We start from the raw sequence: 16,070 nt of genomic DNA on the forward strand, positions 1-16,070 counted from the left end.
GGGGTGGGGTTCTTCTTTGGCTTTATTACTTTTGGTTTAGTTATATATATGATTTTATTGCTGGGCATCCAGATTTTGGTTATAAGATGGTGGAAATAGAAATGTTTTAAATAGATAAAAACTGTTTATTAAATATAAGATACTGAATACTATTGTAGGTTCCTGGCCTCTTTTTATTTCTTTAATCTGAATGAGTCAAAATACTGTGCTTTATGACTCCCTACTTGATAAACACGGGTGACAAATTTGCAGAGGAAATTTCCTTGCTACGTGATAATCTGTTTCAGGTAGTATGTGCCCAATTTTTCTTCAATAACATAAATATATAGCCAGAAACTAAAAAGAAGATATAATTTGTTCTAGCTCAGTACCGTAAAATCAGCAAACAAAACTCTGACTAGATGCATGATTATCTGCCATGTATACACACCCTTTCTTTGGAATTCAGCCCAAACCTATTACAGTAGTTTGTTTAAATAAACTTAATATTCAGAGCAAGCTAGTTATTTAGTTTACTTTTCAAGCATATTAGCAATCTTATTCACAAACATCCAAAGTAAATAACAACCTTCATTAATGCCAAATACTAAAAAAAAACCTGTAAAACATTTAGAGAACAAAGCCAGAGATTTTTAAATATACTAGAAGAAGCAGTTTTATTCTTTCCTTTTCTAAGTCTATCAGTTTTAAAGATCTCTAACAGCAACAGTGCTAAAAAAGATTCTTGAGATTCGAAAAACTGCTATCATAGTGGAAAACTAAATTGAGATGCCAATGTTTAGCCTCCACCCAATTTCTACAAAACCTCAACACATACTCTGCATTTTATAGGAATTGTACACGCATAGAACACATGGGAGTATTATGCACATTGTGCGAAAGTTTCTATACTGATATTCTATACGGTACACAGACAGTAAAATTGTAAAAATCATCTTGATAATTTGTACTTTTATCAAGGAAGGGAGGGAGGGAGGGAGGGAGGAAGGAAGGAAGGAAGGAAGGAAGGAAGGAAGGAAGGAAGGAAGGAAGGAAGGAAAAATATCTGTAGATACTCAAGCAAAGTAAATCAAGAGAGGAAGTCTACATACTTTTTTGTCCTGAATAGTACTACTATAATCTGTACATGATTGATTGGGATGATGGGGACAAATTTAAATATTCTCATACAAAGCAGAATCAATTCACACAAATGTAAAATACAGTGATACCTCGTATTACAAACTTAATTGGTTCCGGGACAAGGTTTGTATGGTGAAAAGTTTGTAAGACAAAACAATGTTTCCCATAGGAATCAATGGAAAAGCGATTAATGCGTGCAAGCTGTAAGCCCAAAACTCACCCGTTTTTCCAGCCGAAGCACCCGTTTTTGCGCTGCTGGGATTCCCCTGAGGCTCCCCTCCATGGGAAACCCCACCTCCGGACTTCCATGTTTTGCAATGCTGCAGGGGAATCCCAGCAGCGCAAAAACGGGTGCTTCACTGGCAACGGAAGTCCGGAGGTGGGATTTCCCAGTGAGGGGAACCTCAGCAAAATCGCAGTATCGCAAAAACATGGAAGCCCTCGAAACCCCACCTCCAGATTTCCGTGTTTTTGCGATGCTGCGATTTCGCCGAGGCTCCCTTCACTGGGAAACCCCATATTTTTGCGCTGCTGGGATTCCCCTGCTAGGATTCCACTGCAGCATCGCAAAAACATGGAAGTCCGGAGGTGGGTTTTCCCATGGAGGGGAGCCTCCAGCAGCACAAAAACGGGCGCTTTGCTGACAACGGAAGTCCGAAGGCGGGGCATCCCAGCGGCAGCGGCTTGGGTTCGTAAGGTGAAAATAGTTTGGAAGAAGAGGCAAAAAAATCTTAAACCCCAGGCTCGTATCTCGAAAAGTTCGTATGACGAGGGGTTCGTAAGACAAGGTATCACAGTACTGTGATTACAGATCATCCAGTATTGAAATGAAAAAAAAAAATACCAGCCTAAAACTCATCTTTCTCACAAACAATGACCCAACCCTTATCTCATTAGGTACCATGGAATCCCAAGTTCAACTCAGTGGTCAAATCCAAATTTTTTACTACTGGTTCTGTGGGTATGGCTTGGGAGGCATGGTGTGGCCTGGTGGGCCTGGCAGGGGAAGTATACTGCAAAATCCCCATTCCCTCCCCACTCCTGGGGGAAGGATATTGCAAAATCTCCATTCCCAACCCACTCTGGGGGCAATCAGAGATGGTATTTGCTGGTTCTCCAAACTACTTAAAATTTCCGCTACTGGTTCTCCAGAACCTGTTAGAATTTGTTGGATTTCACCCTGGTTCAACTCCATCTTCAATCATGGATGCTAAATTGTTGGGTTTTTTCCTCTCTGGCCAACCTATATCACTGGTTTGCTAGCCACACAGCACCCGTTTCCTGCACATTGAACAATAGCCTTTTGCTTCTGCCAGCTACTGTAAATTTCTTTTTTTTTAAATAAAATGGAGCATTTAGTATACTAAAATGTGTAATTAAAATGCCAAAACCTCTAATTTGACTGATTTCTTAGCCCCATTGTTTGTGCAGCTTCAGTTAAAGCCAACCACCAAACCTTAAGATACACAATTTCTAAAGTATCTGTTTGAAATCATTGCTTAAGCAGGAGAAAATGCCAGATTCAAATTTTCAAATCCAAGATTGTTTCTAGGACTCAGTTTGGATTACCAAGGATAAATGTTATGCATGTGTTTTATCACATAGTTCCTTTGAAAGTTAATGGCATATTACCCTTTCTGGCAAAACAATTAAGTCTATATATGGTGACTAATTTAATATACAGTAGAAAGAAAGTAGATATTCTGAACTTCCATGGAAAGAACATGATAGGGATCCCATTTTTGTTTTTCTTGTTAACGCATCTGAAAGCCATATATAACTCTTACAGTTGAACGGAATCATGTCACAAGAAGATATATTTATCTCTAGACTAAGTTTTTACATATTAAGTTTTCCAATCTGTACCTTAGCGCAAAGTGACAAAAGTCAAAGATTGTACTTATCAGCCTGATGTCATTTGTAAAAATACCCTGTGATGAAATATGCTGGCCATGTGCAAATGGCCTCACAGAATCAGGTGGGAATACTTTAAATTACCCGCTTTGTCTGTTTATAATCAGTCTGAAAAGACATTGTGCCATTTTAAGTATCCAGAGACAGAGAGCAAAAAAATAAATGAAAGATTAGAATTAATTCTGACTCTTTAAAAATGGAAGGGGGAAAAAGTGAATTTAATCCAGACCTATTCAAGTAACTCCAGATATTTGTACTCTGGAATTTTTACTTTATAATTCACAATTTTGTAGACATGGCAAAAATTAGATAACAACACCTTTGTACCTAAAATATGTTTAGCATTATCTGCTTTAATTTAATTTACAGTAATTTAATGCTAAATTATGTGTAGCACTGTCCCTTTTATTGAAGCTTTAACTCTTTAATATCATAAATTGGACAACTTCACAGTAGACAATATGCTTAACTGCTTTATAAAAAGCCTTTATCATATAAAATTTAAATTGAAATATTTAAATTTAAAAAGGACTGATGAAGACTGAACAAATATTTATTTTGAAAGGTAGAAAAATAAGTCAAACATATGCATAGAATTACAGTGTAAATGTTTATATGACAGCTTCTGGCTTATGTTGACTAAATTACCACATTGCAGGGGGGCATTAATTTCCCTTGCTTGTGTTAATGGTTAATTAAATTATATTTTAAAATACAGTAGCACTTGTCGCAATTGGTAGCCAGATTCCTTTGTTCCAATAATTAACTTTTGTAAGCTAAACAAGTTCAGCAAGACTCCAAAATGGAAAAAAGTAGTTTAAACTAACCTTTCTCAAACTTTTCCAAACTGAACAACACAATCTATTTTTAACAACTAAAAAAAGGTATTGAAAACAATACAAGGCTTACAAAACTGTTTAATAATTATTTTACCTTGTATTTAAGATACTTTCCATAAAACCTAATGGGATATACTGTATATGAATATACATTTGAAATCAACAATAATCTGAAGTGAGATTTTTGTAACCAAGAATGTCTTAGACTTGGGATAACATTCAACTATATAAAGAGCTGAAAATCCACTATCACATGTGTAAACCTTTGTAGTGAATTTCTGAAGGAAGGAAAAGATGTTTGAAGAAAGAAGTAAACTGAAGTAGGTTTTAACACCTGACTTTGCACATGCTGCCACATCATAATCTTTGTTGCTGTCAGTACAATGCATGCAGAGAAACCTTCCCAGCTCTCCCTGCAACCCTTGGCTACCACCTCCACCACTGTCCCTGATTGTGGATCTTAAAGTATTGAAAGACAAATGTTCTGGCTTCGGCAATCAGAATTTAAGAATTATTGGGCAGTCAACAAAATTAGCTTCATACAATGGGGAGAGGGGAGGATTCTTCAAATACTGACAGAAAGAGAGCTAGATAGTTTAAAGGTATGCAAGTATGCGCTAAATATACAATATTTTGATCATAGCCACTTGTCTCTTGCCCCTTCGGATACAGAAATGTTTCTCAAAGGCAAATGTGGTCTTCAAGTAAAACTGTTATGGCATCTAGTTTATACAGGAAAGGGTTCCAGTGAAATAACATTAAAAGAAACATTTATTTTACTATATCACAGAAGTGTACTGTATTTTAAATGATTATTTGAATAGCAGACATATAATTTATGCAAACCTCTGAAAAGCCAGGTTAATTCTAAAATTACTAATAATTCTAGTAATAAATAATTATTGTATTGTTGCAGCCGTGAGAGGTGGGGTTGATGATTTTTATTAGATAATGGATTTTTTAAAACGTTGCAAGCCTTCCAGTCACCTATATAAGAGCTGAATAGCCATATAAATTAGTAAATAAAATAAAATAACAAAATAGCCTTTGCTCAGTATGTTACCAAAGTCATTGCAAATGATGACTATAGAAACCTTATCAATCTTGATTTGAAACGAAAGTTTTAATTGTGTCAAATCTTTGAATAAGCTCATTTAATGAATGAAAAAGTACAGACTTTCCCTACCCATTATGTTTTTTTAAATAATTAAAATTTACGATGGTAAGAATACATAAGGTTTAAATCTTTCAAATGCAAGCTGCAATACATTGGACTGCTACGAATTAACATTGGATGGATTAAACTCGTTCTTGGAATGTTATTACTGAGAGCATGTTGTAAAGAAATAATGACCTCTCTGTTTGCACTGTAGCTAAATAACTTCAATTTACTTTTGACCAGAACAAATAGAAAGAAAGGGACAACACTTCAAACTGTGGCATTCTAAACATAATTAGCCTGAATTATGCTTGTTTTAATATGCAGAATCTGGTTACTGGCATAAAGGATAATTCTGTATTAAGCTTATTTAACTCCTTTATTTATATGGTAATTAGCACAATATATTCAAGGCAGAGTCTTCCAAAACCAAGATGCCGCAAGAATAAAAATGGAAGTGTGTTATAATATTGGTGAAATGCTAGCTAAACATTTCTTCATCTCTTCTTTCAGCTACAAAAATGGGGTTCCTGTTAGGACTAGTGTGGAATTTTAATAGCACTGCATTGACAGCAATTATGTAACACATGGGCAAAACAACAAGAGTTTCTCATCATTTAATAAACCCTTGAGATTTCCTTAGTTCCAGTTCTCTCACTGGCTAGATTTTATGGTCTGCTGGCTCCATCTGACCTTCAGAATACCCGAGTACATCCATAACAAAAGCGGGAAAACATTGCTAGAAACAAATGATATAGATTTGCATTTGATTTATTTGATGAACAAGATATAGTGAATATTTATGATAGACTGAAAAGAATTTGCTCAGTGACTTGGTCTTTGTGAATAAATTTACTTCCATCTATTATTCTTGCAAAGGCAAAAGCACTGAGATCTAAATACAGAGAGGAACGCCTACGAACAAGGGTTTCCTCTTCACTTCAATGAAGAGGAGCTTCTTTCCTTTCCACGCAGCATTATAAAGGATTGATCAAATTCCCTGTAATTTGATAATTTGTGTAAAAAAAAAAATTACAGGGAATGTAGTTAATTATGATATTGTTGCTTGCAGTCTCCAATAATAAAATGAACACATTTGGTGTCAGGAGAGATCAAATCGGTGGTCTTCATATTCGTTCATATACGTATATGTATTATCTCTCTCTCTCTCTCTCTCTTTCTCTCTCAACTATGGAATCCTTGGTATCTTTTGAGCTTTGTTGTTTGCTTCCAGACATTTCATTATCAAACTAGGTACAAGTAGCATTAATATGTCTGTTATTCCACTATGAGTAACTACTGCTGTTTTTAGAATTTGGAAAAATAAATGGAACAATTTTGGCCCTAAATAATATCATTCAAATCAAGATTTAGATTTATTTTAACTTTGTTTAACTGTAAAATTCAGTTTATTCTACCTGATTATGGAAAATAACGCTTTCTTTTCAAACTAGGATATCTTGTGGATTGATATTCTGATTACTTAATTTCTGGTTTCAGTGAATTAGCATTTGACCTTACTCGCATTAAACAATTTGTTCCTAGCCAACAACAGAGCCTTGAAATATATCCTCCTTTCGCATGTAAAAAGAGCAACGGAAAGAACAAGGTCATTATGCCTGTAGATCTATATGCAAAACCTGACTGTAAAACAACTTCAAAAATGTGATTAAAATAATTTGTTGCCTAATAACTTTTCTGTTACATATTTTTTATAAAAGAAAAAAAACCATGAGGGCCACTGCTGACCTTACATAACCTCACAGCACCATGGGATTTCAGTGGACTAAGAAAATGAACCAAATTAACTCTGCAAGTTAATTAATTTGGCTTCTGCTCAGAGAATATACTCTGACAATATTTTCACAATATTCGTTTTTGTGCTACAGGATGGGACAGCTTCCCACTGGCAGGAATTGTAGGTTGAAAGAACATAGAAAAAAAAACAGTCACAGAGAAGAGAAAATGAATTGAGCTCAAAATAGTAGATTAAGACTTGACAAGGGTGTTTCTTTTCTTTCATTGATTTAAAACATAATTATTTGGATTAGGACGGTGGTTAAGTCTTTATTATTTGTGGAGGGGATCTTCTACTCAGCTGCATTCGTTTTCATTGGTAATGTCTATTTTAACAATAAGCAGCCCAGAGTCACTGTAAATTTCAAAGCCTCAAACCTGACATAATAATACATTTATATTTTGTCTTCATGTCTTTGGCCTTGAATCCTTTTATCCCCCCCCCCCCCCCACTCCATCCAAATTTCTCTGCTCTTACAGTCAGCTTTTTAACTTGCTATTGGATCCTCTGAAGTGTTATATAATGGTATAAACAGCTATTAGCATTTATTTTTGTACATTCATTCTGCAATCTTAACACAATATATCATAGATTTTTATATTATAAAAATACTTTCTTAGTTGTTTTTAAATAATGAGCTCAAGAAGCCATCTTAACAAAATGCAATGATTTCAAAATATTTACATGCATATGATGATGTGCAAATGCTTGCCATTTTATATTTGTGCCTCAGTGTCTGCAGAAAGTAAACAAGGTGTAGAATTTGCATAATGAAATAATGTATATGTCATAATTTGCCTTCTCTTGTCCTCCTGGCAAATGATCCTTCAGAAAATCTTGCAAAAAGTTGTTAAATGAGTAATGAAGTGAAATAATTGAACAAACCAATTACAAAGCCTGCAGGAATGTATATAATGCTGGTATGTGCATATGAGAAAAGGAGAATAAATAAAGCGTGGTTCTTAGCATTACAGATATCTCAAGCATATCTCCTGCACTATATTGGTAAATCCGCAACTGAATAAGAGTCACTGTTTTTCTATCATAATACAGCTTTTTTTCTTGTCTATAAACTCTCCCAATACCTCACATATCTTCTTTGAAAATGAGGGTCAAAAGTACCAAAGAGTTTTCACAGTATAAAGAAATGCCAATCTGGCTTTAGGTTATGCAACAATGCAGGTGGTTTATTTATTTATAATTTAATAAGTGAAGAATAGTTTCTACTTCCATAATGTCTTATGGGCATTCTCTCAAGTCAAGAAAAAATGTCTGGTATGCGGTGAAGGAGTGGTAAGTACCTGCTAAGCAAATTCCAAGGCACAGTTTTATACTAATCAGACCTTGAAACTGACCTGTGAACATTCATTGTATTTTAATGAATCAGTAGCCCAAAGCATTCCAAAGCATTGGTTATTGCAGACTAAGCCACCAATGGGAAGGTTCCTGTCCAGACTTGTATTCCCATAAATAGCAAGGCTCAGTGACTGAGTGGGAGAAAGGGAGCAAAGGTCAACAGCAAAAAGAAATTACACAGCCTGGATTTGTTTTGTTTGGAGGTTTCACCGCTCACTAAACTGACATTACAAAACTGATATAAGCTACTGCAGATTTGTCATTCTAAGAAGGGACTTTTGGATTGTAAATTTGGACGAAATGGTATCTTACCATTTGTTTGCACAAGGGCAAGTCTCATTTTATGAGATTAATTTCTGTTAAAATGCAAGGTCAACTAGGTGGCAAACTACTTCTCAAATGTAAGGAGTGAAAGTTAATGTAAATATAAAAAGTGAAAACGGTGACAGGCAAACATTGACTCACTCTTATTCTCAGTTTGGCTTTTCTTACCTTACTTTAATAAGATAAAGCTTTTTTCCCCTCACAAAACACCTCATTGTTCTTGGCGTTAACTGAAGGCTCTTAGTAGATAAGAATGTTTTATGGCAGGGGTGTCAAACTCAATTTCATTGAGGGCTGCATCAAAGTTGTGTTTGACCTTGAGGGCCTGGGGTAGGCATGGACAGGGTAGGCATGGTCAACTCGACATCACTTCTGTCAGGGGCACCTGTAGTGGCCCGAGTGAAAACAGGCTCCTGAGAACCATTTTCGCTGAGGCAGCCACTTGCAACCTCTGCCACCAAAAATGGAACTCGGGAGAACCACACACTGTCCTTAGCTGTTTCCAGGGCAGTCCTACAGGTGGATCCAGTCCCCAGGTCTTGATTTTGACACCCCTGGTCTATAGGGATCATTAATACAGGTGCTAGATAGATGAAGCATCTTTTCAAGACATTTTCAATCTTTCTCCCCCTTCAGCTTTTAAAGTAGGGACACACACACACACAAAGAGATTATCATTGCCTTTTTAGCCTTTAATATTTCTATTGGTTTATTGGTATTCCAATATGAAGTTGAAAAGCAGCACAGAAAGAATTTTGACATTTTTGAACTTTGGAGTTGGAGAAGAGTTCTGAGAATACCATGAACAAGCAAGGAAACAACCAACTGCATCATTAAATAAATTGATCCAGAGTTCTGAGGCACAAGTGACCAGGCTCAAATTATGCTAGTTCAGATACATTATGGAAAGACTTAGCTCTCTTTAAAAAGTTCTAGAGCTGGGAAAAGTAGAAAGAAAGAGAAGAGAATAACCAAGAGCAGAGTGGACGGATTCAATTATTGTAGTGGAAAACCTAAAGGATCAGGTTGGGAGCAGATGATTTTTGGATAAAATCAATCTATGTTGTCACTAAAAGTTGATTCCAACCTGATGATGCATAAATCAATTTGATATAGTTTTAGCTACACACAGTGTGAAGATAGAAAATAAAAAGAATTTTTTAAAAATAACTTTATGAATAGATTTTAAATTGTCATACAATCTAATCAGTTTCATTTTATCTAGATACGATTATAAATAAGCAGAATACACATTTATCTCAAAGCTACTTAGACGCGGTGTTATAATTTATCAGTTGTTAAGATCACAATAGTATTGCAACAAAACATTTACTGGTTAATCAGTATTTGCAACTTTTTCTTATGCTCCATATATAATACTTTTAAAAAATTATAAATTTTAGGAGACTTACAGTTTCTTCTAGGTTTTTAAGTTGTTGGTTGATTTCTTTAAGCCTGTTTTGTTGATCACGTTCTTCTTTAGTGTCTCTTAAGATCTTTTCACCTGGAATTTTCAGCTTTCTATTTGCATAAGCCAAGGATTCCTTTAAGAAAAGCAAATAATAATAAAAGTACTGAATTTTAAAAGGAAAACTATCTTGACTAATCCCTTGTTACTGAAGCACGATTCCCATACATTAAATGCCTTCTACAAATTAGCCTGAGTTCCAGTTCAATTATCTGAGCTAAGTAAAATTCATTTGTAAGTCTGGCATTAGCTAAAATTTGAGTTGAGTTACAATATCATTAGCACATACATATAATGCTTTAGAAAATATAAAATTGTCCTATTTCTGTTCCAAATAAAAAGCAAAATTAGTCATGCTAGCAATGATAAAATAATTTAAATTGCTATTTAGAGTAAGCTCTTTTCTAAAATACCAATTAAAGTATGAACTTTTCTTGGCAAAATTAGAACCTGTGTATGAACCTATATAATTTTCAAAAACAATTCAAATCCACTTACAAAGTGAGCCTAACTGGGGCAGGGAGGTGGTATTAATTGTATCGTGTGAGCAATCTAATAAAATGATTACAACCAACCCCAAAAAGCCACTTTATTCCTGAACAACTCCATGGTATTGTGGAACTAAAGTGATCCTTTTTTGCTAATAGTACCATGCAAAGTATGTACTGAAAGGGTTACCTATGCTTTCCTGTTTCCAAGAATAAGATCCTCCCTACAGCAACTCTGTGAAATCAACTTCTCAGTTTGTCTGTTTGAGAGTGTAGTGCAATTAAACCAAGCCCTCCACCAAACATTACTTGTATGTAGAAGCAATAGCTATTTCTCACTTTAAAAGTGTAGATTTTGAATTAGAAAATCAAGATTTTAATTAGAAAAATGAAGCCGTTAAATGTATTTTACAGGGAAAACACTAAGGTTCCTGGTGAAGTGAAGAAAGGAAGATATCAGCCAACAAAGCTGGGAAACAATTTTTAAGTACATGATCAAATTTTTTCAAAAATAAAAGCTTAGCATCTTTACTTAGAATTTTTCTGAGGGATTCACTGATGGTTCTGTAATCAGTGTTTCAATTGCATTTGTATAAAAAAGAATTATTACACATGCACATTCAGAATTACTACAAGCTGTATCTATGTATACACATGCATACATAGATACATTTCATTTGTCCTACATTTCAAAAAATGTGTGAAATGACCCTATTCTTATATGTCTACGGAGAGGGGCAGCATACAAATTTAATAAATAATTTAATAAATAAATAAATGTTGATTATTAGAAAACTGAACGAGAGACAAGAATAATATTCTTCATTATTGGAATGAAAGTTTTAACAAAGTCCAGCTTTTTACTTTCTTTCCATCTTCTCACTTGTTGCTATGACATCGTTTATATCTCAAGTCAGTATTTGGCAAATATGAATGACCAAAGATAATCTCTGGCTGCATAATATGAAGCTGAATGGCTTTTCAAAATTTGCCAACCCTCCCCCCAATTCAAATCTTAACAAAAAAAAACCTGAACATGTATTACATAAGGAATATTTTTCTGTAGTTTAAGTCAAACCATTGAATAGAATTTAAAATATTTAGAATTGATGAAGCACAGAAAAATTGTTAGTAGCATTTCTGGAACACAGTCAGCAGATAAGAAACCAATGTTTTTCCAACTGTCTAGATTTATTGTTATTAGCTTGTTGAAATAATGAATGGCTTTATAAAACATATCATATGAAGCCATAATTTATTGAACTTAGTTTTGTTAAATAAATCACAATCAGATGGATTCACCCAACATAACTCATTATTCATTCTTATAAACAGGTTCACTCTCAAAGTGGTCCTCAGAGGTACCTGTAGGAGGCAAGGGTCAGAGGCAACCAACAAAAGCAGTGTTGTACTATATCACAATGCAAGCACAAAATGGTATTGTCTTCTGTGTATTTCCTATATGCTGATGAGCAGTACTCAGTATTGCAGAAATACCAGTATATGTTACATGCTACATTGACAATGAAATCCTTTTCTTACGAAGCTTATGGCAAAGTAGCTTTTGAGATTGTACATAACCAAAATCTTTGACAAGAATTATAAACAATCCCCAGGAAATTATAGCCCATCCGTAGATATTTTTGTTGCTTGCTACTTCACAGAGAAAAAAAATAGAAAAATCCACTTCCTGGATTTCTGCCTCAATTTTTTACATTTACTTAGCTGAAAACTGCTTTCATAAAATGGTCAATCCAACAATGATGGTAGAGTGATTGGGTATAACCAATTACAATTTTAAAAAAGTCAAATATGATATCATAGATGCTGACCTCTCATCTCTTGATTGGCAAACATTATTTGATGACTGTAATACTGCTGAGGACTACTACAATATTTTTTTGCTCAAAATGCAGAGTCATTAAATTATATGTACCACTAATTATCACCAAAACCAAGAAAAACAAATTACCCATAAAAATAACGAAAAAAGATCCCCTGGCGGAAAAACAAAACTGGCTACGTTGCTAACTTTAAAAGCCGCTACAAAAATCTATGCCACCAATTAAAGACCGAATGTATCAATTATCACATTAACAAAGAAGAAAACCTTCTGAGCACAAATTCTACATGCACCTTCTACAACTTTGTAAACTACAAACTCAAAGACTCGAGATTCATCCCACCCCTCAAAGGGCCAAATGGTAAAGAATATACTGTAATGATGATGACGTTAAAGCCAACCTCTTTTAACACATTCTTCAGCTCGGTCTTTGTAAACAGCAATGGCTCATGTCCAATATTTCCTAGTCGCACCCCAAACAAGTGCAATGATCTAACACAAAGCAATATTACAGAATATGATGTTGGAAAATCATTATGCAACCTAAAGCCATCTCTATCCGTTGGACCTGATGGTCTATGTGCATAGTTCTTTAAAAAGCTCTCCACAACCATACCTGAACCTCTAAGCATAATTTTTGAAAAATCCTTCAGGATTAGCTTCTTAGCCAATTTACAGTCACTAGCCACAGTCATCTCTATCTCCAAAAAAGGAAATCCAAGTAATGTTGAAAATTACAGACCAATCTCTTTATGTTCCATCATCTGCAAAGTCATGGAATCAATCGTAAATCAATCCATCACCCTTCACCTAGAAACTACAACCTACACTCTAACAAACAATTTGGTTTCAGAAAAAAATTATCCACTAACCTGTAACTCCTACTCTGCAAAAACATATGGACTTCACAACTTGATTAAGGTAAATCAATAGGTGCATTTTTAAAAAAAAAACCATCTGAAAGTGGTCGAGGATACAACTCTCACACTTCCCAATCTCCAATCGCATTCCCTTAATAAATCTTTATGAGAAACATACTTTCCTATCTGGCTGAATCTATTACAAAATGTATATATTAATTTAAAAAAGAGATTAAATGCCAATATTGTCAAAAGAATAATAATTTTAAAAGTATAATATTGCCATCTTTTAGCAATTCTATACCTCATAAATCTTACTGGCTGATTTTGGACAGGAGCCCTGAAACATAGACAAATCTCCATCAGATATTATTATTTTGAGTTTAGCATCAATTTCTGCAAGCTGATGATATTCCATTGGTTCCGGTGTATATCCTTCACCTGGTACAAATATTTCAATTGTTTCTTCCTATTAAAGTAAAATGAAATAATTATTTCCCCCTCAAATCACATTAGAAAAAATAGATTATAGATTATATAAAAATACATGTCACACTCTACCTACAGACTAAGAAGTTAGTTTACTTTTATACGCATAGCTATTGTGTAAGAAGTCATTTCTTTATACATTTTTCTCTTTTGTTTCTTTTACTTGCAATTTTGGTTTTGTCTTTTTCCTATTTCATTTATTTTTTCCCCTTTTTATTATAAACATTTTTATTGTTATCTTTTTATTTAAATTTTGTAATAGAGTTATATGAAAATGGGTATATATTTCTATTGACAATGCACATTCTAAGTCAGAGCATGCATTTCCATTCTCTGTTAAAGACATATGCACTTTAAATGCAGTGTAGTTAGAAAAGTGGAAGACTATTATGTATTCTAGTGAGTTCTTAGAATTTTAAAAGTCTCTAATTCAAGATTTCCAAATTACAAGGGCACCACCTACTGGCATATAAATACAGACGGAAGACAATGTTTGGTCTTGAATTTACAGGAGGCAGAATTTTTTAATATACTGTAGCAGGTTGGAAAATCCTGTGATAATTAGGTTACCTATTTATTTTTGGAAATAATTGGCATGCTAGCATTCAAAATAAGTTTCCATGTGATATTTTGTAAGCATACAAAGAATGACCCAGATTACTCAGAAAATGCTACACTGGGAACAGTGGTTGAATTTGCACAAAGTTACATGGTTGAAGTGATGATTCTAAAAGAAATCTCTGGACCATCAATGCCATGTAGAAATCAAATATTGCATCTGCCACAAGAGCATTCAGGCAATTATATCTACAGAGCAGGATGTACAACTTTTTTGATAATGGTCTGTCAATAGGTGAATACAATAAAGAAATTACTGAAAAGTTAATCCCACATGTCAGTGTTGGTTCCTTTGATCTTGCATTAGTCTTGCCAGGCTTAAGACAACAATCTCCATATCTGCATATGGAGGTATACTTAGTGAATTACTAGGAAGGGTCCCGCTTTGCCCTTTTCCTGCATACCAGAGACTCTAAGCTTTTCTATCTCTTTGCTTTCGAGGAAAGGGTCCCTCTCCCCTGTCACTCTGGACTACATTCTGCCACAGATATATCCACTGACTAGGATGGATTCTATCACTCAGACCCACCACTGGATTACATTCAGAACCAATGGCTAATTTATCTAGATTGTACTGGAATGAGTCTCTGCCTAATGTTCCATGAAAGATGCAAATCGATCCCAGCTTCACTTAAGTTGCAATCAAAGCCAGGTACCATCCATCCTTAGCTCCACTCTCATAACAAACAATAATGTTAGGTTTCAACCTCCTGGCTCTGAGGCTCTAAATAGGCTTCCACATAGATGGAGATGATATCTTGGGATAACAACAGTTCAAAGGTTCAGATGTAGAGACGACTCTTCCTGCTTTATGCCATTTCCCACACCAACTCAAAAGCTAGGATTAATTATAACTTCCTCATTAAGGAAAGTTGGATGTTATCTGAATAGAACTACAAAAGGCATCTGAATGCAAAGGTGCATGATTGTGTGACCAGAACAATCTAGAACTGAACACACTCAAAACCGTAGAAATGGTGGTAGACTGTAGGAGAAACCCTTCCACCTCTCACAATACTAGACAATACAGTATCAACAGTAGAGACCTTCAAATTTCTAGGTTCTATCATATCTCAAGACCTAAAATGGTCACCTAACATCAAAAACATAATTAAAAAAGCACAACAAAGAATGTTCTTTCTGCGCCAGCTCAGGAAGCTCACTGCCCAAGGAGCTGCTGATACAGTTCTACAGAGAAATCATTGAATCTGTCATCTGCACCTCTATAACTGTCTGTTTTGGTGCTGCAACCCAACAGGACCGACACAGACTTCAGAGGACAATCAGAACTGCAGAAAAAACAATTGCTGCCAACCTGCCTTCCATTGAGGACCTGTATACTGCACGAGTCAAAAAGAGGGCGGGGAAAATATTTACTGACCCCTCACATCCTGGACACAAATTGTTTCAACTCCTACCCTCAAAATGTCGCTACAGAGCACTGCACACCAAGACAACTAGACACAAGAACAGTTTTTTCTGAACGCCATCACTCTACTAAACAAATAATTCCCTCAGCACTGTCAGACTTTCTACTAAATCTGCATTTCTATTCTACTAGTTTTTCTCATCATTCCTATCACCCATTTCCTCCCATGTTGACTTAGTTTTTCTCATCATTCCTATCACCCATTTCCTCCCATGTTGACTGTATGACTGTAACTTGTTGCTTATATCCTAAGATTTTTATTAATATTGCTTATTCATTGCTTATTTGACCCCTATGACAATCATTAAGTGTTGTACCACATGATTCTTGACAAATGTATATTTTATTTTATGGACGCTGAGA

At 34.9% G+C, this 16,070-nt stretch overlaps 1 protein-coding gene across 2 annotated transcripts in view; it reads right to left on the reverse strand.

The window, feature by feature from the left end:
* FSIP1 (fibrous sheath interacting protein 1) overlaps nucleotides 1-16,070 on the reverse strand; it is a 44,882-nt gene that overhangs the window by 16,565 nt on the left and 12,247 nt on the right. For both annotated transcript variants that reach the window (XM_070734181.1, XM_070734189.1), the window contains 2 exons: nucleotides 13,476-13,640; nucleotides 9,925-10,056 (listed from right to left, as the gene is read on the reverse strand). In XM_070734181.1, coding sequence (XP_070590282.1) covers nucleotides 9,925-10,056; nucleotides 13,476-13,640 — 297 coding nt within the window. The remainder of the gene's footprint in view (nucleotides 1-9,924; nucleotides 10,057-13,475; nucleotides 13,641-16,070) is intronic.

Source organism: Erythrolamprus reginae, chromosome 1 (genome assembly GCF_031021105.1).
Source record: "Erythrolamprus reginae isolate rEryReg1 chromosome 1, rEryReg1.hap1, whole genome shotgun sequence".
In the NCBI taxonomy this organism is placed as follows: domain Eukaryota; kingdom Metazoa; phylum Chordata; class Lepidosauria; order Squamata; family Dipsadidae; genus Erythrolamprus; species Erythrolamprus reginae.